Source organism: Calonectris borealis, chromosome 7 (genome assembly GCF_964195595.1).
Source record: "Calonectris borealis chromosome 7, bCalBor7.hap1.2, whole genome shotgun sequence".
NCBI lineage: Eukaryota > Metazoa > Chordata > Aves > Procellariiformes > Procellariidae > Calonectris > Calonectris borealis.
Window position 1 is genome coordinate 25,677,186 of NC_134318.1, and position 24,244 is coordinate 25,701,429.

The window sequence follows — 24,244 nt, forward strand, 5'->3', positions numbered from 1 at the left end:
CTCTCCATCCATGCCATCTAATTATAGAAGTCTCTGGAGCAAATATTCCCAGAACTGCATCTAAATTCCATCTTGGAGGCAACCAGCTGGTTTACTTTAAAAGAGATGCCAGGATTGAATTAATACACATATAGGGTGGATGATCATAGGACTTTGCAGCAAAGCAGAGCGCCAACTATTTGATAGCTTAGACTTACTGATCACAGTGGAGGCACTACAGATATTTATTTCTTTTAGCACATGTGAAGTGTCCACACACATGAAAACTGGCAAGCACGATTCAGACCTATCAAGGGTCCGAAGGGTAAATACCAAGAATAAAACTCTCTCCAGTGCTCCAAGTCTCTTAATGGCCCATGAAAACTGGGTCAAGGTAACGGATAAAACATGTAACTCTGTTCTGAGGAAGATTTGCTCAGGACAGATGAAACAGCCATACCGCTGTATCCTGAGCAAATTCTAGCAAGAAGGGTCATATCAAGTTGGGGAGAGCTCTACCAAGCAACGCTGTGCAGTTTCCAGACAACTTTGCCAGGGAAAACCTGTCATAACTCGGGGAGGCCCACAGTGCTAAGCTGCGCAGGGATCTGTACAGAAACCCAGGACTGAAAGGATTTAAGGGAACATTAGACTGTCGTTCCCCCGGGAATGTGAGTTCTCCATTGAGCCTTTTAATCTCATTTAGAAAACAATAATTATTTTGGCATAAAAGCAAAAAGCAGATTTGCAAAACAGAGAAGCATTTTTCAGAGGTAGTAGACCAGTATTTCCTCAGTTTAATGTAAAAGAAAGCTGTTCCAATCCCTAAAAAAAATAAGAGAAATGTCTTACAGAGTTAAATCCTAGTCTGGCATGTTCATCCCATGGTTGTGAATGACAGTGACGGACAAAAAATAAAGAACATAGTAAGCGTCTCAGAAAGCAGTGTTAAAAGGAGAAGCAGCCAACCACAGATGTCCACAGGTGGCTCTACTACTCACATCTACTGCCAAATCCAACCGTTTTAAGTCTAAAAAAAATCCCTAAGAAATACACAACATAAACCATTACATAAGACATTTTCTTCAAAAATAATGTTCTACCAGCAGCAGTAATCTCTTCCATCATTTACCATTGCTCTCCTGAAAACCCGAAGATTCATACTCATAACTATACCTCAATATTCATTCTGTTAAAAGGCACTGGAAGGCCTTGTATGCTATAAAGTACCATCCACATCCCTGACGTATTATCATTGTTATATGATTATTACTACAACTACTACCACCACCACCATTATTACCAGTCATAGAATTAATACATTAGTGCACTATGTCACCGCACAACCACAGCACGACCTTTTGCACTGCCTAAGTGACACAAAAATGACGAATCTTCAAGGAGGAGAGGCCTGTAAGAGAAAGATTTCAAATCTGTTCCTCCAATTCCCCAAGACAGTACTCAATCATTACCAGGAATGTCAGCAAAAGTTAATACTCCCCCAGGTAGAAATGGCTTGTGCTGAGAAACCTCAGAACTTCAGTTCACACATCTATAATATTGCTGTTGATTTTCATTATACAGAAGACGTCTATAACTATATTTTGGAGATCTGGAGAAATAGTTAAACTCCGTATTTGTGTAGTTTTAGAACAGCATTCCAATCTGCCTATGTAACAGACACAAACTGAAGCTGCTGCTCAGGGACTTGCTACAATGCCATCCTCAGATTCATGGTATTTCAGCTTATATGTTCTGTGTTGTTCTACAATGTGTTTTAGACGTCTACCAAAAGGCTAATGACATTTCTGGCATTGTTTTTGTCAGATTTCGTCAGTGTGGCACGAAAACCACATTTGATGATAATTAAGTAACAGTAACTTTTTTTCTTTTTAAATCGAAGCATTGATGTGGTCCTTACCTAGACTGACTCTTGCTTGAAGACATTACAGGAGAGGAGACTGGTCTTGCTGGTAAAGATGTTGTAGCTCCTAAATTAGGAGATCCAGATGCTGTTAGAGAGTGAGCTCTTCTTGATGGCAGGTTGTTAGATGGAGAAGCATTAATAATAATATTTTGATCTATGGAGAAAACAAAAGTTGACAGCACAATTACATCTGGCCCAATAAAAATGCTTTTGTCCAAGAGACCTATGTCATAATTCATTAACACATAGTAAGACACTAAAGGGATTCTAGATTTGTCCTAAGACAGTCAAAAAGATACATTCTGAACAACACTTATACACCCATTTCATCTGAACGTAAAGGAAGTGCTACTGAAACTAAATGAAAGAACAATCATGAACAACCTCAGAAATTAATTTAAAAGTTTATAGCATTTGCAGTTTCAACTGCAAAAGTAATTTTATATCATAAATATATTTTTAACGCCATAAAAATGTCTGTATAAAAAGACTTTGAGCAAAACCCTGAGGGACTTTTAAGTACTGAAGCTATAGATCTACCTGGTTCTTCTTGTCCATCAATATCTTGAGGATCCGAACCACTTCTATTACGATATTCCTTACAGCTTTTTGCCTTCCGAGTTGCCATTTCATCATCAGTGGCCTCTCCACTTTCACCCTAGAAATAATGAGCACCATAATAAACACCCTGAAAACACTACTTTTCCCATTCTTTATCAGTGCAATATGTAACAAAACCATGAGATAAATCAGCTATTCCTTATGCAACAGCCTCCTGTAAGGCCAATACCAGTAGAAAAGAGACAACTTAAACAGGATACATAGTGAAGTGTGGGACCATTAGGTGTTACCTCAGTTTAACATCACCCAGAAGACGACAACGATTGCGCCTTTCTAAAGTGGTGCAGCTGGTTTTACACTATTCCGCTGGTGCACAGGAGCCCTGAAGAGGATGGATCTTGTCATCTGAGGATCTCCCCTACCTGCCCACTAGAACATGTGGATAGCGTCGAGCTACCAGTACCTCCATTTTCCTCTCTCCTGGCTATTGCTGAAAGTGGCTGAGTCCAGGAAAAGAGAGGAGACTCCCAGACAAAGTCCAGTGTTTCTGTCAGCCACATAAGATAAAACTGCATGCTACCCTGAGGCAGAATAAGTGTGGTGATGTTTTTGGGAACATGAAAACAAAAAGGAGCAAAGAAACTGACACCAGCCTCCAAACATCACTTTGCACATTAATATTTTTATTACCACCAATATTTTACCTTTATACTGAGGTAGCACCTAAAGGTCTCAACAAGATTCTGTCCCCTTCTGCTAGCCCCAGTGCCCACACATCCTGAGAATGCTTTAAGCATGAGAAAAGAAACCCAAACTAATGGAAAAAAATAAGCCTAAAACCTGAAACTGCAATAAACAGCTTTAAAATTATCATCTAACTTCTTTTCTCTGGTTCAGAATACACAGTAACTGCTGGAAGGAAACAAATCAGCCCGATAAGCAACAAAATACAGTAATAACAAAATATTGTACCCTCATGAGTACTTTCTTCTTTTTCTTAGCTGTGCTTATTCCCAAAGTGTTGTTTCTCTGTACACTAGGTTTCTCAGTGCTTTTGGTGAGAGTTCCTGTGCTTGTGTTTCTTGCACTCCATCGTCTGCCTCCGAACAGTTCAACAGCCTGAGCCAAGGTTGGGCCTTCAAACCTCCCATCCTCCTACAAAAATTCTCAGCGTTAACAAAACAAGGAGAATAAGAACAGACACATTTTCTTAAGCAATAATATAGACATCTCTAAGGAACCAATGAAAGACAAAACATCAAGAGGAGGCAATTTTTAATTACTGCATGAATACCAAAGGGCTATTTTGTTTGCTATTTGGGGTTTTTTTTGGCCTTAACTCTCATCACTCAGTATTTCAGAACCCTTTTCAAGTACAGTCATTGCTTTTTCTTTAATAAAATACTTATTCCAAAACTCCAAACATATGAAGAGCTTCATAATAAAAAAAGATTTAACTTCAGTGTATTGAAAACATGCAAGGTTTGACAGAACACTATGTGGAGAATCAGATCTTATCGACTTAAGCTGTGTTACAAAGTTGCAGATTTGGCGCTCATCTTTAATCTTAGCTTACTTAAAATAGAAACTAATTGCATTACATTAATTTGTTGACATCTTTGAACTTTTCTTATACAAAATCACAGCATCTTTTACCTGGTAAAGGCTGACATACTGTTTCCGTAGCCATTGTAGTCTTTGATCAGGGAATCTCCTCATTTTTCTTACAGCTTTAGTCAATTCCAGCAATCCATCATAGAGCATTCTGGCAGTATATTTTGGAGCAACAAAGTGCAGCAACTTATTATCAGTAGTCTGAAGTCCATAAAGTAGTGTTATACCATTTTCTTCAAGGGACATATTACAAAGTTTATTCTGAACACACACAGTGTGCATATCAATGCCAGAGTGTCCCATATATACAGCCTTGGCTGAAAACAAGTCCAAAAAACCTTCCACCAGTCCAGTATTGCCAAGAAACTGGTATTTACCAAGCTCAGCAGTGTTACCCAGCACACTCAGTTTTGCCTTAGCATTTGCAGGGCCAAGTGTTGTGGGTTTTGTCCAAGTCAAAGTACTATTGTCAGGCTGAAGTTGAAGAAAGCAACGTGCTGAGAGATGTGTCTCCTGGTCATAATGAATGACGGTTGCCCCTTGTTGCATGAACTGATGGACATCAGCCCTGATAGATAACACGTACCAGGGAATGAGTTCTATCCCATGGCAGAAAGCCTTTTGTTGCTCTTCTGTTGAATTTGTGTCCCACTCCTTCAATTGCTCAAATATATCACTTTCAGAATCTGAAAGATCTCCAATTATAAATCTGTAAGTGAACAAAGATGAGAGACTTGTATTTACATGTGCTGATTTATGCTATGATTGATGAATATTTTTTCTGCTGTAGTTCAAATAAAAAGAATACTATTGTCACTATAGAATTTGGACTTACAGGAACATCTGTAGTTTTTACAGTATTACAATATCTGTTATTGCAATTTTGAATTAATCAATAGGTGCTGCTGCAATTAATTATAACTCTTGCAACAATATAATTATATTTTCTTAGAGCTTTCCAAACATTTACATTAACAATAAGAAACTTCAGTTTGGATCTTAAAGCCAAGTGATTCCGGTTTCTAAATCCACAGCGTAAGATTGCTTCAGTTAAAATATCAAGTACCATATGTGGAAACTATTAGCAGGATCTAGTGGATTGAAGACAGGACTTCTAATCTCTGTTCTATTACTGATTTAATGTGCAGATCTTTCACATTATATAATTCTCTGATTAACACTTGTAAATTAGTGGTTAAAATACATGCCTTCCTCATAAGAATGCAGCAAGAATTTTATCGGATACTTTCCATTAGAAAATTTAATTTTACTTAAGCAAAATATTAACATGAAACTTGAATGCAGCGACCAAAATTTTTGAAATATTTTACCATAATTAGAAACAGTAGATACAGAGCAACAATACTGAACTAATAAATGAGGTAGTTTAAATAAAATTTTTTCCCTACAGAAGCTTCTAACATGTATGAATGAACAAATGTTCAATGTTTTGATACTGCTTTAATGAACATGAAAAAGAGCAAACTGTTCCGAGTACAGCAGAACTAATGAAGCACATTTTCCTAAGGATATCCGGCCAATAAAATGCAAACGAGCTTCCTCTGAATATTCTTCAAGGTATCTTGTCCTAAAACCCTCAGTGCTTCCCCTTCATATCACCGCAGCACTCTCAGCCCCTGCCCATGTCCTACCAGCTGAGCAAAAGACGATTCATGCTGTGACTCGTCACATACTATCTCCCTAAGCTAAACAGCACGGGTAACCATTAGCTCTTCCTCAAACTCTTCTCTCCCCAGGGCACTAATTAATTTTAATTCTTCCCTTATTCCATACATCATTCTAATGATTCCATTATGAATTTATTCATCAGTGAGACCTCTACCTCTCCGCAAAATTTAGCTAAAAGCGGCCAACAGGCTGAGGATTTATTGCTTGGGTGAGGGGACTGACAAACAAAGGCAGAATAACTTTATCAGCCTTAACTGTAGCTCTATTTCCTTAAGAAATCTTCCTAAAAATAAAGATCATGCATTATAACTGAGTTGGAATAAACTGTCTTACCAGAGTCTTACCAGACGTGTGTACATTAAAATATTTACCTGTATTATACAAGACTAAGATCTTCAAATTAAACAAACAACTAAAGCAGCTCTTTCTCACCCATGCCCTCAAGACAGTCAAGGGAGTCTCTGCAAAAATGCTAGCAAATGTATTCCGAGACTCCAGCGGTGCATGGCTGGAGGAGTCTAGTATAGCGGAGACAGAAATGTCAGAGCTTCATTTATGCCTTATTTCATATTTGATGACACTGGCATGCTGCAGATTAAACAGTACAAGAAGCAGGTAAGCCAAGCACACACACGTAATCATATACAGAAACATAACCTCTGATAGGAGCTGCCAAAAGCGACACAGCTATCAATTATTGAGAACACACTTACAGAGCTCGGTTTGAATCAGAAGCTTTCTTTACATGGGCTGCACTGAGATGCAAGGAAATGAAAACAAAGGATAAAGGAAACCTTAAAACAGATTGCAGTTTTAGAGGGGAAAATTGCATGGGATGCAAAAAGGAAAAAACTTGAGGTTTTCCCCTATTATTTTAAAAAGTATTTGCTGTAACTAGGAAAGCTTAAAAGTGAAGATGAGGTCAGGCTAACAAAGCGATGCATCGAAGTTTAGAGTATCTTAATAGGTCATTTGATTAACCATTCTATAAAAACTGTATTTCAAACGACATTTTTTGTCTTTTCCTGCCTACCTACCTACCTTTATATATTTGAGAACTGTCAAGACAGAGTTGTAATAAAAATTAAAGTTTGATATTTCTCTGGCATGTACAGAAATTCAGGGTGATTAAACAGGTCACTGATTACAGAGTGATAGAGTTTATTTGCTAACACAACTGTGTGCTAACACAGCTACCCACCGATTTTATTAGATGCCATTCATTTTCTTCAAATCAAACTAACCTATCAGCTTTGGTGGGTTCATGTTCCACAATACTAATCCAAATCAGCAAAAGGCAAACTAATCGAAAATCTTCCTTGCAATTTTAAAATAATGAGAAACATGTTATATAGTGTATTTTTCTGCTTCTATGACCACAATAGTACAATTATCAGGTAATACATAATTATTATATAATTTGGATTTTATAATGCTGTATGCAAATATGACTTAGGTCTCACAAGAAAGAGACCTAAGTTTCTTCCTTAGAACTCTTTAGCTGTTCATAGCATTAAAAATAAACCAAACATTGCAGCCTCCATACAACAGGGACAAGAGAATATGGCCCTTCTGCCTCTGCAGCAGTTTGCTGCTGTGCCTCACCCAGCTCTCTGAATGCCCAGGAAGGATATGGCACGTGAATAAGGAATTTCCAAAGTCTATGAGGTACTCCAGCTCAATACTTTCAGAAGTATTTCTCTACAAGTCATTGTACTGTTAAAATCAGTACTTGCTGCACAAGAACTACAGATACTAATAACTGAGTAGTTAGTAGCCTGAATCAGGAAACATAACTTTAATTACCTATCTGCAGGTTTGTTCATTTAAATTTTAAACTTCCATTTCAGTGTCATATTAGCTTTTGGTTTTGCATTTAATTCCTACTTTAATTAGAGTGGAATTTACTAGATTATTTTAAAATGTAAAGCATAAATAACTAATTTACCAAGAACTGATTTCATAAACACCTAACAAAGAGAACTTCATTTTCTCCATATTGTTCTTTTATATTTATATTCTACTTTGTTCATCCAAGTGAAATGTTGATTGTGACTGTGAGTTGCAAGCTGATTTTAAAGCATATTAATTAACAAAAATAATTCCTGGAAGAAAGCATTTGAACTGAAGTCAGTCAAGACAATATAAATGGACAGAGAAGTGGGACTGTCTGTCTTGGCTTAATCTACTGCTCCACTTCCCAGAAGCAACTAAAGCCAGATGTGAATAATTCTATTAGAAAGCATTCTGTCAGGAAATAATGATTATTTATTTCAAATGAAATTTAGAAATGCATGTTAATGAAATAAATGGATTTAAAACAGGAAGATGGTAGTTCCTTCTCAGGCAGTGACTTACTAGATTTTATGTGTTAGTAGCTGAAATATGTTGGATACTTCTGAACATATGGATATTTCTGATACACATTATTAATGAAATACCTCAAGCAGTGATCTAAGCACGCTCTTTTATGCAAGCCCTCATGTAATTTTACAGCACTTCATCTCTGAACAGTACAGTTCTGTTACTTAATTTGAAGTTACTCTCACGATTACTTGGTTTCATGCTGACCCACCTATGTCTCTATGGGCTGCAACTTCACTGCAAAGCAACATTCTAGAAGATCAAGTGATATGGTAAATGCAAAGTTTAAGATATTTCTTGCTGGTGAATAGTACAGAATATACCAGGTCTTCAAAGTGAAAACCTGAGATTAGTAAATCTTTTACATGGGGCACAATTAAGTAAACTTCTATGCAAAATAGCAGGACTATAGCAACCTGAAAATTCAAAATGTGTACTGAATTACAAATGTTTTTTCTGGACATAATTTAAAAGCCTCAAATGAACATGTCCTTAAACGAGGAGGTCTTTTGAAGGATAATAAATAACCTTTATTTTGAAGGGGGCAGAACGCTGCCTGAGCATGCAGAATATAATGTTCTGAACTCTGATAACAGATATGTCCTGGTGCTATTCCTGTCACCACAGATCAAAATTGTAATCGTAACTGTGGATTTTTAAAGCTCTATGTGTAAGACGAAAAGGATTTATCCTTATCGTGAGAGGAAGTAATTACATCATGAGGGAAAATATAACTATACAGAGAGTTTCCAAGCATTTGAGTATCAGATACTTAGCATAACTCCAGGGGGAGAAAGTTCTGAATTGGAAGAGGATAAATACAAGGGAAGAGGTTAAAGTTGCCCTTATTTCTAAAAGCAAGCCTTGGTAAAAGGAAATTAAAGATTAAAAACATGAAATATACAAGTGACAATAGAAAATAAAATGAGACCTACTGGTACCGGTTTTTGTCCTTCAAAGAGTTTTTTCTCGAATCGCTCCCTTCACTAAAATTATCTTCACCCTCTTCAGATTCCAAACTCCGATTGCAGCTCCGAATAGTTTGAAAGATATTGTTTGCTGTTGACTCTTTTTCTGGATTATTTAAACCATCTTGGCCTACTCGTTGCAAGAAATTATCTTGTCCACTGTAATCTGAAACAAACTAGAGATATCTAAAAGATTAGTATAGTAATAAATAGAATATTGTGTCCTCTACTTCTCATTGGAGAAATTTTTACAAGAATTAAGAATATTTAGCATGTACTTATTAGCTTCTAATGGGAATTTGTACCTACTTCCAATCCTAAACAGACCAAATCACTGCATAAAACAAGTAACATAAGTTACAATAACTCCTGCAAACTTTAAAAAAGCCTCAGTCTTAATCTCTTCATGTAACAGGGGCATTTTTCTTTTAAAACCAAAATGATAAAACTCAAAGGAATTGTTTCTTTTCATAGAGGAAAAGCATGATCCACTGAGCTTCTGAATTCCGATTTTAAGGGACTGAAAACCTTCCAATTCCCAATGAGTTAAGTGGAAAGTCAGAGCATTTAACAGAAAATAGTTACATCTTTAAGGATTTACATACTTACTTTATGCACCCGAAGTATAACCATGATCTTTTGGTATTAACTTTAATTTCTCAGTACTCCGATACTGAACTAGGTATAAACAACCAAATCTAAATTGCTACAGTAACTATGGGAATCAAATTGACGTCCATGTAACTGAACAGTCTGGTAACAGTCTGGTTTAGAAAACTTTAATTAGATGATGCCTTCGTATAAAATAATAAATAATATAAAATAAAGCACTGGATGGTTATGAACATAACCTCTTAGAATATCAATCTCATTTACCTCTAATGTTTCATCCTGGGAGTTATATCGTGGACAGATTCTGATGAGGCTTGATGCTCCATCCAAAACTTCACAAAGCTCTTTCAAAAATACACCACAGAAAGGAACGACTTTACAGCCTGGAATATTGAGTGCCCGGTTGACCGCCTTCCTGTATTCAGATGATGACTCATGTTGTGCCATAGCATCTTTCAGACTTCGCATGGTTTCAATATCAGACTGGTCCATAAATTGCCACATTTTTAAAACTTTTCTTGACCTATTCCAAAAAGAGATCACAACATTTATTAAAAAAAATAAAAACAATTTACATTCAAGTTCAACACTCGCAACATATATGTAATAGAGGAAATTATCATCATTACTCAGAAATGAGTGAATGAAATCAAGGTCATTATTTTTATGAAAATTCTGGTTGGTGGACTATTTTCCCCCCTTTGAATTATTAAAGAACAAAAGTAAAAAGCAGAAACAAGCAGTCTGATCTACTGAAGTAACATTTGACATTTTAATAAAAGCCCAGCTGCATAAGACATACAAGCAGGCTTTCTAACATTTTTCATCGTGTCATTGCCTTAAATTTATAAGGGCCTGGGAAGAAAGAAGAAAAGATTAGGGAAATGGCATAAAGATAAACCAGACAGTTTATTACAAATTCCTTTAGTTGTATTATGAATAATCCGTAAACTTAGCAAATTTTTTTTTTTAATTAAATTTATTTAAAATAATTTACATTGATTTTTTTCCCCATTTCACTCACAAAATAAATTAATTATTTTCATGGAAATAAATAAATCAGGACCATGTTCGAGCTCTCAGGCACCAAGGCAGTTCTGTAGATGAAAAGGATCTTTGATTTAGAACAGAAATAGCTCCTGATGCTCCCTGAGGACTGCGAGTACCGCTGGGAGGTCTCTCACCTTCTGAGCTGTATGTCTGTGCAATGGCATGGCCTGTCTACCCAGCCCTGGCCCCAGACATACCAAAAGGTCTGTAGAAATGCTAACAGCAGAACGTCCTTAACCCCACTTTCTCTCCCTGTCCCAGAAACACTGCTAATCAGCACTAGCCTTTCTCTCCTCTCTTTCCCTTGTGCTGTGCAGACGCATTAGAGATACAATTAAGCCCTTAATTTGCTTTGCATTTTCCCTCATGACTTACATAGCTTCGAGACTGTGGATGCATTCTGCTCAAAAAGATTCCTCATGTCTGTGAGCATTTCAAATGTGTTTTATATACCAAAAATGTAAACAAATAGCTCAATGAGAATCTTTACTAAACCATACAAACACTTTAAAGCTTTGTTACACAAACACGATATACAAGGAGGGTCAGAGCTAAGAGATGGGAAATCTGATCTTTACTCTTCCCTGTTCAGTCCGATTTGCTGCCCTCTGAACCTCCTGAGCAAAGGCACTGCTCTCCTGCTCACCCGGCCCTGTAGGAAGCTGCAGTTCTGTAGGAAAGCTACCAAGAAACTGTCTTTAAGCCCATACTCTGTCTTTCTGCTGGAGACACTGCAGGTCTGGCTATACAAGACCATGACAGCTTGAGATCCCAACATCAGTCAGTGTAAGAAAATTGGAGGGGTTAAAAAAAGAGGTTTAGCTGTTTGTTTGGTTTTGTTGGGGTTTTTTGTTGGGTTGGTTTTTTTTTACAATTTAAGATTGACCCTTTTAGAACATTACCACGATTATGTTTCACTTGTGTTCTGGAAACTCCAACCCCAAGTTACATTAATTTTAGTTGATTACAGATAAACCACAACTGGTTTCCCATCTTTTTTTCACATTTTAAAAATTTCTGTTTTAAAAAAGAAGTTTACTTTCTAATGTAACATATTTAGCATGTACCAGGAAAACCAATGGTGTCTCTAGAGCATTTTGAAAAAAACGGCTTTTAGCATGCTTCATTTTTCCAAAAGGGATTACTAGAAAGTCACATGGTGAGATGATGTGATTTAGCCACGGATTTCTGTTTAGTTCATTGTTCTCTAGAGACATCTGCTTAACAGAAGCTGCAGTGTAATCTATCACTGAAAAGCCATTTCAAAAAAAGTTGCCAGTACCTTAGTCCTGCCAGAAATTCCATTACAGCATTGTAGTTGCCCATATTCCAGCAGCATTTTGCCACATGTACTACATATGAGAAGACTTCTCTTTTCTCCTCCATAGAACCTGCAGTCAGGATCAGCCAGGTAACCCACGAGCTCACCTTGTAAAATAAAATGGACAGTACAGTCAGCCAAAGCAACATCACTTGGAGCATTCGTGCATACTTGATGGATAATGTAGGGTTTTTTCATTTCCTTCCATCAGTCTCACACTGAATAATCCTTGCTCTTACAACACGGACAGTGAAAGTTGATAAATTGGAATTTTTATTTTCACTTAATTTCCCAAAACTGGTAGTTGTATTTAATGTACAAATTTTCTAATTCCTATATGCACTGAACATTTAAAATAATTCACATTATCTATTTGCAAGATCATAAATGAAATAAACAAAAAAAACCCCTGCCTTCCTAGGTGTGCCTATACTACCAACTTCTATTTGGTGATTAATTAATGCCAGAATCAGAAATTAACTTAGTACATGATTCTGTTTGTATTTAAACAAATAAAAATCAAACCTTCATTTTATCAGCGTGCAGATTTTCTTTCCAGTTTATGTTCCCACAACATCCATAAAAAGTAGCTATATTTCACATGGAAACCTAATTTAAACCAACTGTTCGTTTTTACAATATGATTCCCTGGGGGCTTGATTTTTGTCATTGTGTAAACACTTCGGAAGCAATAAATGTGATTTGTTTACTGACACTGAGTTCCATTCTTTGGTCCTGAAGGATTCAAGTGTTTACAGACAATACCAGTGTGAGAAGAGGCTTATAAAAATTAGAAAATGTTAGTTCACCCCTCAGGGGGCATATACTTTTATTTAAAAAACGAAGCATGAGAAATAAAATGTAAATGCATTAGTACTAACAGGAAAAAAATCCACTAAAAATATATGAGGCTTCCATTTATGCAAGTCTATACAGACACAGTGTTCTGAGCCTCTCACTCCTGAGGGAGAACAGTCAAAGAATATGAAAAATCTAAGTTACTATTTAATCTTTCTGATGCCCAAATCAATCAAGAACAACAAATCAGAGATGTGCAGATGAGAAGACAAGCCATAGCTCCAATATAAGCAATGTATATGCGTGTACAAAAAAATCACATTTTTAAGACTGAAGAAATGAGGTTATAAAATCATTCTGTCTTTCACGCGGTGAGAACATCCTCGGGAGCGCATACCACGGCGATCGGGATGCTCTAACGGGACGTGAGGATTGGGGGACAACGGAACCGTTAAGAAACAGCGTTCCACCTGCTCCAGCCCTCATCAAACAGCTTGGGTATGGAAGGCAAGAGCTGGAAGAAACCCGCTTCAAGTCTAGTGATACTTGAAAGAAAACAGGTTAACTACTGTTTCAGTAATTACTGCATGTTTTTATAACTAACATGTAAGAATAGAAGAGCAGATAACAGGTACAGAGCTTTCAGCAAAGGCAGAACAAGCATCAGATCCAATGCATACACGTAAACATGCTCAAGAAGCTTTCCCAAACACAGCCTTAATGCACTGTTGCTGCAGAGGCCACAATACTAAAAAAAAAAAACAACAAACTATTCTTATTGGCTGCCCTATAGAAGATACTATATATAGATCCAATCGCTGTACCAGCTCTGAATGAGAACTTGAATTCAGCTGAAATTTTATTTGAAGTGCTCAATTGGTTATTTCTAAAATGTAAAAACTGAATCAACAAAGAAGTGCATACCTGAAGAGCATGAAGGTATGGAAAAATAATGAAAAAAACAGAGCACTGCATGACACGGGGGTCAAACCACGGCAAAAACAGAATAAAAGGTAATAAATTAAATGCATAAAAGTATCAGAAATTGTGAAACAAAACAGTTAAATCTGTGATTCAAGGTTGGCATAGATTTGTTTGTGTATGCTGGAATAAAATTACATATTGGTTTTGGATATTATTCCCATTTTCCAGAAATGGCTCTGTTAGGGAATGCAAATGCTAAACATGCAATGTCACAAAAAAAATTAGTATTTGTTTAGTATGAAATACCAAGTGTGGTAATGACAGTTTGATTAATATGTGTTTAAACATTTTAAAGAATAATGTAATTTTAAACAGATCTGGTTTAATCTAAGGTAGTAAAGATGTAATGATCAGGAGAAAACAGTATCAAGACTGCTAATGTCTAAAAAGGCAATTGAATTCAGACTCCCCACTAAGAAGCAACCTTGAAACTAGGACAGTCACTTGTTGAAATTTTATTTAATAGAGAGTTTAGGACTGCTATAAACAGTTACGATGAACTCTTACAAACACTCTGTAAAAGCAAACAAAAAATGATAAAGGTCAGCATGAACAAGCCTTCGCAGCCTCGAGGTGGCATATGTATATGTAAGAGCAAAATAAGGGTGCAAAAGGCAGTAGTCTCCCATGAAGTTTATGCTCACCCCTCTTGCAGGACAAGAATAGACTTACATGAAGAGTAGAAAACATTTTAAAAGTCTTTCACTAAACAAGAAGGAAAAATAAATTGTCTGAATCTCTAAATTTTAAAACAGAATGGGCAAAGGTAGATATAATGGATTGGGCAGAATCAGGGACAGAGCTGAGCATCTAAAGATATAACCCACTCCTGAAAAATAATGAACATGCCCTGCTTTAGAAACTTCCGTATTTTCATATTTCCTGGAGATCAGCGTGACGAGCAGGCTGGGATACTTCAGTCAGATGCAGACAATGGAAAATTTCATTCATACCATTAAATGTGTTGATGAACTTAGGAATGAAACAGAATTTTTCCTCTACATGTGCTACAGACTGTATCGACTTATGGTTCTTTTATGTCATATCTAGCAGTAGCCAGGAGTATAAATTGACCTTTCTGGTGGTTCTGAATAGCATCATGTCTCCATAAAGTTTTTCTATGAATTATTCAGAGACTGTTGGTTGATTAATCTGAATGCATCATACAGCCCTCAGAAAGGAGGATTATGGGCTTCTCAAAAAGCGTAATAGCCTGGTACCCCAAAACTGGTTTCTTGGAAGATTTCATCAGTCTGAGACTAGAACAGGGATGATTAAAATGCAACAGTACTGTTAGAAAGGAGGGAGCAGAGGAAAGGAGCTGTGAACAGCTGCCTCCTTTCATTCAGTGAGGTTATTGCCAAGTGCTGTGCCTAACATCTGCAAAACTTTTCTACTCCCAGCTTTTTTAGTGATGACAGCTAGAAAGGGAGGAGAATTCAGTCAGATAACGGAGCTGAGGGGGCATTTCCCCAAAATTAAATGTGGTCCTGGAGCCCAGCTAGGAAACAAACACAGAATTAAAATGCAGAACTATCAGTTATCCACTTAAAATGCTACAGGGGATTTTTCTCACAGGAGTTTTGAAGGTGGGAGATCTGGTTGAATCAATAGGCTTTAAAGGAGCAGAAAATCGAAGCTGAACTTCTGCTGGCTGAGGTCACTTCCCAGCTCTGAACTCGCTGAAGATTTTATTCTGCCCAGGCACATTGAACTGATGGATCCAAGAATTTTATCATGAAGAACAATATCCTAAAGCTCTTAGATAAATGCATACTGAAAAAGCTTGGGTATGGCATTAATTTGAGATGAATCTTCGTAATGGCCATAGCTAAATTGAACAACGTACAAAACACACTGAAATGCAGGTAAGTTGAAAGGATTGCAATCTTCAGGAAACATCATGTATGACAGCTTAGAGGAAACTTAGGTATATTAATTAAAACATACACTCATTAAACAACATTCAGTAAACATACTCATGAATTTTGTGATTTATTGATGTATATATGAACAGATATCCTTCCTCAAAGGAATGCCTCCATAGGAATCACTGACATTCTCAAATGACTGTATAGCTGCCACTGGATCCCCAAAATACCTGATAATGCATATACTACATTTTTGCTGCCTAGAATGCATAAAGCTTTCTCTGCACAGATGGTGTTCAAGAAGTAACAAACTTTTCAAGATCTTCATTCAAATGAAAGTTCAGAATTGGGATTCCTCAGCTGTTGCCTGTGCACACCTGAGCTAGATGCACCTCACAGGAAAGAAAAGCAGAGAACAGCTCCAGTATGTACGTATTTCTTGGTGACTATGGAAATCAGCTGGAAGTTGAATTGAAAACCCTGGGTTTTGCACTTTGGCAAGCAAGTAGCACAGACAGTATTCTGGAGCGGCACAGTTTCTCTGTCACTAAAACCAGGTGCGATCTCTACCTCCAGGAGGGGGTTTCCAGCAGGGTGAACAGAGCAAAGGGAGGCTCCATCCTGGCCAGAAGCAGGCACTGACTTCTGGACACTTCAGCCAGTTGGATAGAGACGGGCACCTCCTCTTCCAGCAGTTCATTCCCGGATGGCTTGCAGAGCTACCTCCCCAGCTGCATCACACCCCAGGAGCACCTAACCCGAGGATGAAGTACCACCAGGTAGCCAGCTGCCTGGTCATCAGGCTGCCGCTACAGCAGCGCGAGGGCTTCGCAGCTCTGGCAATGCCTGAACTAGCTAGCTCGGGGACCAGAGACAGCACACCCCAGCCAAAAGAGTGCGCAGCAGTAGCCTTGCCAAGAAGATCAAAATACGTTGCGAGTGTTCCTCAGAATGAGCAGTAACGCTTTTTGGACCAAATTTTTGTGTTAGAGATCACTTTAACGTCAGATCACAATCTACATATTGACATATTAATCATTATTTCCTTAGTTTACTTTTTTTCACACTCGACTTCCACAGTTCTGTTTACGTAACTGATTTTAAACTCCCTTCAGAACAGAAATCACCACAGCAAACCTATAATTAGATTTCCGCTGCACTGCTGATGAGTCTGAAGAGTATGAGAAAATGTATCCTGGCTTCATTACTGTAATCCACATGATTGCAAGACACAAGAAAAGTCATAAATTGAAGCACGATCCACTCAATCAAGTTGATAATAACATCCGTCTTTTCATTCAGATGGATAAAAATGAGTGTCCTTCAGGATTACTGCATGCTAATATTAAGTAGTAAACAAAGCAAATAAAATCAAATAGATACCTAGTTAAGATCTAAAGATTTTCTGGTGACCTAATACAGAGAAGCACTGACACCATTGTACCAAATTAATTTCAGATATATTGTAAAGTAGCCTCATTTGGAAATTTTCAGAGGTACAGGAGCCTCCTTCAAATCTGAGTCTGAGCACACAGGATCTGCATCAGATGTCCAGGCAATGCAAATTGTAGCTGAGCAATGATCTCAAGCACAGTAGTACACAAAAATCTGTATAGTTTTAGGGTTTTTGAAATGATCTTTTTATATCACCTCTTACTGTTTTAACTAAAATCTATTCTTTTCAATAAACTTTTGTTTAAAGGTTTTTAGGTTTATCTTACTTTGATCAAAGTTTTCAAATAAATTCAAGTTAGCTATTGCTAATGCATTTGGGAAAGCCATATTATAGCTCAGTGTTAATCTTCAAACATACTGTGAATATTTTTAAGTCAATGACTGAGTCTCATTCAATGTTTCAACTTAACTTGGAATTGTTCACAACTGTAGCAATGACAGACCTTTATTCAGGATAGACGAACCTTCCTTTTTCAGGACATCGCATTCCCAGAAGGCTCCAGAGATTTCTGATTTTCAGAATTTTCAGAATTCCTTTTTCGTTTGTATTTTTTTTAAAAAGGCAATTAAATAGACAGAAACTCAACTGCCAGAATTAAGAGTAGGAATATTTTTTTTTTAAACTCACAGCATTTTATTAACAAAAAACAAGCAAACCCACCCTAAACTTTTAAACATGGGAAATCTATATCAATCATTCCAAAAATATATGAGCCTGTGTTTTTGATTACCTAATCACCAAACTACCACTGATTTAAAGTCATGTCTATATGCTGGCAAAAATCTCCCAATTTGTCAGGCGCAGGATATAGCTTATTACTGATGTTCAGCTGCTTTTACTAATATAATATGAAGGACGTAAAAGAGATACCCATGATAGAACTTGATCCTCAAGGTATGGCACATGACCTTAAAGTCCTTACAAGTGTGAACTACAGGACTGTTTACCAATCCTGCTCCATGCACTACATAGGATGGAAGAGTGCATAATGCGTGTTGAATTATTAACTGTGTCCCTAAATTTGCTTTATGCCTTTTCTTCTTTTAGTCTTCTAATACTCACGATTATAATAATTCATATATATATATAAAATTATTTACTATCCTTTCTACAGCTGCTGGAGAATGTATTCTGCGATTTTTTTTTTAATGGGAATTAATTTATTGTTTCTCTTTTATCAGAATGTAAATGCAGGGGTGGTATTGAGGGAGGAAACTATTAAGAATCTCCACCTGCGAAGCCCACTGTTTTGTCATTTGTACTGCTTTACAGTCATTTCCCCAGCTCTTAAGTTTATAAGGCTTTTATGGCAATTCCCAAGCTACATACTTCAGTGGGTGATGCTACATGGAAGAAATGATGTCTTCTATTTTTATATTACATTTTTTAGGAACTTCATAATACTTGATAGATGCAGCTTTCAGAGGTGAAATTAGCAAACACAGCTGTATACCAGAAGTTTAACACTTACCATTACTAGCACGTAAAATAAAATCTTTTGGCTTACCACAAAGTAAGACTACAGTACATACCTTCTCTAACACCTAACATAAAAATTAGCCATGGAAATCTTTCTATAATAAATTGTAGCTGATTTAACTACTGCCTACACTGGAGCAGGAAAGCAAGCAATTTTAATACTGACGAAATAAAGTGTGTGTATGAGAATACAAAACAAGAAGTTGATTTTTCAGGTATCCAAAGGATAAGCATGACAATCTGTAACCCATTTAACCAAGCCATTCTGGTTTTAATGATTTTGTTTGATAAAATCAAGAAATTTAAGTAAAATCTGAAGAACATGAAAAATCCATGTAAAACAATAATCTGCATCAGATATCATGCAGTATTTATGGCAAGAAGGAAAAACATACATTATCTTGTTTAAAAGCAGAATTCTTAGTATGTCAGTGTACTCTGGTTTCTTCCTCTTAAAAAAAAATAATTAAATCTACCTTTCACAACATCACAAAATCTTTCCACAAAGTAAAAGCGTTGTTGAGGGATATTATTCTTGTAAAACTATAAGGAGCAGATTCATATTTATGAGGCTTTTTAAAACACTAGCAGTATGCAGCATTAGCACTAATAGCTGGCTATCATAAGTTGCTTTGCATTGCTAACTGTCCACAAACCCATCAGTGCATACTGATGAATCTAAGGATCACAGTATATAACACAGAATTGGTGTATTTTACATGGGTTTCACTAAAGTTTCATTATTAAAATTTTTGGGCTTTTGGTACAATAAGCAACATGAATTTTTAAATCTGAGTTTTTTAAATTGCATATCTTATGAACAGATGGTTCACTTTACATGCTTGAGTGAAATTATATAACCTTACAAAGAACATTTACCATTTTAAATCTGATTAAACACTATTCCAAACAAGGACTGGAAACAGTTTGATATTTGTACAAACACAATCTTTTTAAAAGTATTATGCAAACCCATTTAGGCCTCGCAAAAATATGCTGAACTAAGAGACAGAGCGCAATATTTATTTACATTCCATTATTTCAGTAAAACGATATGTCTCTGTTTTGCTAGTGAGGGTTTAAATTTGTGTTTTGAATTAACAATGAAGAAAAGTTACAAATTTAAACCATTAAAAATAAAACTATCATTATCAATTAGTGTCCTAAATAGCCATATTTTTCATTAACTTTACTGAATATAAGAATGACTTAGTGAATGATGAGACCACCGCAGTAGCAGTGCTATACTGGAGCAGTTCAAATATTTTTACGTTCTTAGCTTATTTTTCAGCAATTCAATCTTTCAAAAAAATCACCTTATGTATTGAACTTCTTATTTTGCATTTTCAGTTCCATAGTAGGACTACATTCAGACAGCTGTTTGAATGATATTTTAGTCTGGTGCAACTTTCAAACTAAGACAATCGCTTTGTACGCGTATCTCAGCATGGAAAATTAAATGCTTCATTTTGTTTTAAGTTTTTATTGCTTTTCTCTTACTTGAAGCCGTGGCCAGAAAGATCAAGTTACAAGAGACTCTTTTCATGTTTATATAAAGCAATACTTGAAATTATTTACAACATTTACATAAACATAAATGTTTACAACATGTACATTGAACTTGTGTTTCTGTGGTTGCTTTGCTGGCGAGAGGCAGAAGAGTGGCTGGGAGTAAAAACCATAAACGTGCAAGAATCTGGGAGGGTAAAGATACAGAAAAAGAAACAGGTGCCCAGGAAGACTGCGGCATACCGTAAAGGTATGATACCGAGTAAGGACCACTCGGCGTGCGAGGTAAAGCAGCAGGGCGAACTCGTAATAGCATACAGGAATCAGAGAAAAGAACTAAATGAAGAAGAGAAAGGCACAGCAGGCAACAAGGAGAGATGGAAAAAAGAATGCTGTTACAGTTCTCAGGGTCCTAAAACACACTTAGGTACCATTTTCCTAATCTCTTCCCAGCTACAAGGGCTCTGCTAACTCTGCAGAATCTCTTTAATAGTTTCCTCCCACAGTTTTTATACAACCATGAAAACTAAACTTCTGGTAGTCAGTGCTCTAGCAGAGCAGAAAAATGTATTACTACTATTACTACTATTATTATTATGTGCACAGTCTTAAAGAATCCAAAAGCCAATAGTTTTGCAAAACTAGATGTTACTATGTTTCACTCTCCTCCTCCCACGCTAGCCACTAATTCAGAATCAGCTTTTAATTACATTTAGTAACAGGAAAGACTATCTGTCTTTATCTTGATCCACTGCCTTGCTTTTACAAGACTCTATCATCAATTTGATATTATTAGAAGCAAATGAAATATCAGCTGTGTCTCGCTGATGAGTACATGTTGTGCCCAAGTCTCCAACTTTTAAAGACTATCGGTTTTATTTATAGTTAGTGATATTGAATGCGTGTAGCCCAGTATCTTCATGACAAATAAATACCGAATAGCAAAATACCTTCTAATTATCTGAGTACATGTTGCACAGGCTACATTATAGCTTTAAATTCTTCTAGCACAGTCAAAAAAAGAAAAAAAAATTAAAGAGCTAAAACATTTAAGAATATTTGAAATATCTACAGGTGGATTTGCTTCTTCCAATCCTGTAAATCTTAATTAATTACTGAATCAAAATTACACGCTAGAAACTGGCACATGTAACAGACCCACAGTTTTTTCTCAAATACATCTGGCTCAGCAATATATTTATCCTTATTTATATAGGGATACTATGCATCCTTAAAATATACAGAAAGATTCTTCTCTATCTCAAAAAGATTTAAAGATATATTAATTCCTATATTGCAACACTTCCAAGTTTGGAGCTATACACTTTCTGAAAATACAGAAAAAGTCCATCATTTTAAAGAAGGCTTCCCTTACTGTCTTCTGGCAATAAAAACAGAATTGGAACAAACAGAATATTCTACCGAACTCATTTCATAAAAATCTTATTTAGTCACCTGCTGTTGAAATTTTGAACCAAATGCATTCAGAATATCTGCAACAATGTTTTCTTCAAAACATTTATAAAGAAATAACAGAACTACTGATACTAACAGGTAAGGAAACAGACAACGCATAGGAACAAGATGTATAACACAAACAGAATTTCAGGTCGAATAGGTTAAAGGGACAGAAATGTCATGCCCTTTCTCAGGCTGTTGCAAGAAGAAAGTGAGAGAAAAAACAACAGGATCCATTCATTCTAGTGCCCAATTTTCCTACAATACATTAAGTAAAAAACAAAATTACTTTCCACGTTTTCAGTTTCTCCTTTAAATGTCTTCTGAAATATTACAAAGAATTTTTGTTAAGTTTTTATACAGTACAGAGACAAGAGGTCAAAACACAGAAACTTCATGACAACTGAGATTACAATCTGCCATCCTAGAAAATTAGGATGACCACTGGATCAATGAAAGTTTAGGAACATATCTGGGGTCTAAAAGCGTAGCAGTTAAACTTTTCCTTTTAGTAATTTAACTTCTTCTTGGACTTTGTATATCTGTTAAATCTGATCTAAACTTCAGGATTAAGGAATAACTGAAAAAAGCTGCGTTTTAATCACAGTATTATAAAAGAACATTTCCAATAAATAAAGTTTCCATTTCAGCCACATTTAGATGTCTAAGATAGTGCCTGCACTGCCTAGAAGAGCTGTAGATGCAGGTGAACACAATAGAATTTTCTCTCCTTTTTTCTAAATCCAACAAAATTCTTTGTTTGATTTTCAGTGTTTGATGCCACACTATTGCACTATTGTATTACTCCAACAAAGTGATTGATTGGATCTGTTATTTACATGGGAATTAGCACCTTGCTAATTGCAGAACACCAGGATGCATTTCTTCTTAAGCAGACAAACCTATTTATTTATTTTCATTAATTCTGAAATATGTGTATTTCAAATCCATTAGAAGCATCTACTCCACATGTTGAAAAGTCCTCTAATTCTTTGATTATTTTTTAATTTAACTTTAGTTTTATGAACTATTTCTTAAACAGTAGTGACCAGGCTTTCTATAGCAGCATAAGTTATTTAAACTTCAGTGGCAATCTCCACCATGACCATCATCTTTCTATAGTACCTCTAGGGAAGCGAAGCCTGAAAAAAACATGTCTATATATGTAAATATTACAAATCTTTAGTGACTAGGCTATATGTCGTATGAACTTCTATCTGTCTGAAAATTCCATCAGAGACAGTAAAACCTGCAGACAAACTGCAACATTAACAGATTATAAGATTCTTATTTTCCTGTGAATATTTTATTTCCCTGTGAATATTTTATTTCCCTGTGAATTTCTGTACAGACTTGAGAGCTGGAATAACCCAAAACTTTTAAAATACAAATGAAATACAATCTGAGAATGTATTCCATCCATTTTGTGGGATTCAAGCAGATCATTCATGACTGACCTTTCTCACAACGTATTTTTGAAACAAGTCATTGGGTGTTCAAGCTCCTTGTCATGGCAGACACCTTGATTAACACAGTAGGGAATAAACTGATACTTGGAAACCCATGACAAGAAGAGACTCAGGGAAATACACATGCCTGAATCCCCTCTAGTAACTGTATGTCAGGTCTAAGCCATAACCATGCTCTCTTAAACAAAGGCAATTTCTGTTTCGCAGCCTCAGCAGCACAGGATTTGCCAGTCGCATGTTTGTGCTACTATTCATGGAGTGCTTGACAGTAGCTTTAATCCATGCTATCCATCTTTCACGTCTCTACACTACTTACACTACTACAATTTTTCCCCCCCTATCATTCTTGACAGTGAAAAAAAAAATGTATACATGAAGAAGATCTAGAGTGCTATAATTTCCATCTTTTAGAGTGAATATTAATAAAGGTATCTATTTCTCCAACCTTTGTTGTTTATTTTTTGAAGATCTTCATCTATCAGAAACAAAAGCCACTCAGTTATTAGTTTCATCCAGTATCTGTGACAAATAAAGGTATCTCCAGCTGCAGTTGAGTTCCTTGCTGTACCCCTGAATTTAAGGTCAAAGCACTCACTAAAGCCACGCAAACAGGGCAAGGTGAGCGGTTCTCACAGCTCCAGAGGTAAATGAGTTGTGCCTCTTCCATAATATAGAGGGCTCAGTCCACTAACACCCCGAGCAGACACTGACATTATGACAGCTATGTTCAGATTGTTGCAGGTTAAAAATGAATTGTGTGGCTCTTCAGGCAAGGTGTAAGCAGGCTGTGGAAACCTTGCCACAAAGACAGTAACAAAGGAGCTCTCCTAAACATTTAAGTTGGTTACCTTGCCTTTAAAGCAGGAATAGAGCTCCTATTTAAAAAAAAAAAAAAAAAAAAAGTCAGGCAAGGCCCACAAATTAAATTTATACCACCTATCACTACTTTTTTTTTTTTGCATTGTCACTCAGTAACACCAAGATACTGGTTAATGTCTGGCTGGCCAAAAGCCTATTCAACCTCCGTCAAGGAATGGGCTCACACATCCCACTTTAACGCAAAGTCCTTCTGTGCTGGGGCACAACCACAACTTTTCTCCTTGCGTGTTAAGTTACTTGTGATGCAGATTTCTCA

The 24,244-nt window shown here is 36.4% G+C and overlaps 1 protein-coding gene across 1 annotated transcript in view; it reads right to left on the reverse strand.

The window, feature by feature from the left end:
- The window catches only part of PLCE1 (phospholipase C epsilon 1), a 139,569-nt gene that overhangs the window by 34,625 nt on the left and 80,700 nt on the right, over window positions 1–24,244 (reverse strand). Inside the window, exons 4-10 of the mRNA XM_075154696.1 lie at window positions 12,047–12,192; window positions 9,979–10,237; window positions 9,070–9,278; window positions 4,124–4,790; window positions 3,440–3,622; window positions 2,447–2,564; window positions 1,901–2,060 (exon numbers count right to left, since the gene is read on the reverse strand). Of these exons, the coding sequence (XP_075010797.1) occupies window positions 1,901–2,060; window positions 2,447–2,564; window positions 3,440–3,622; window positions 4,124–4,790; window positions 9,070–9,278; window positions 9,979–10,237; window positions 12,047–12,192 (1,742 nt within the window). The remainder of the gene's footprint in view (window positions 1–1,900; window positions 2,061–2,446; window positions 2,565–3,439; window positions 3,623–4,123; window positions 4,791–9,069; window positions 9,279–9,978; window positions 10,238–12,046; window positions 12,193–24,244) is intronic.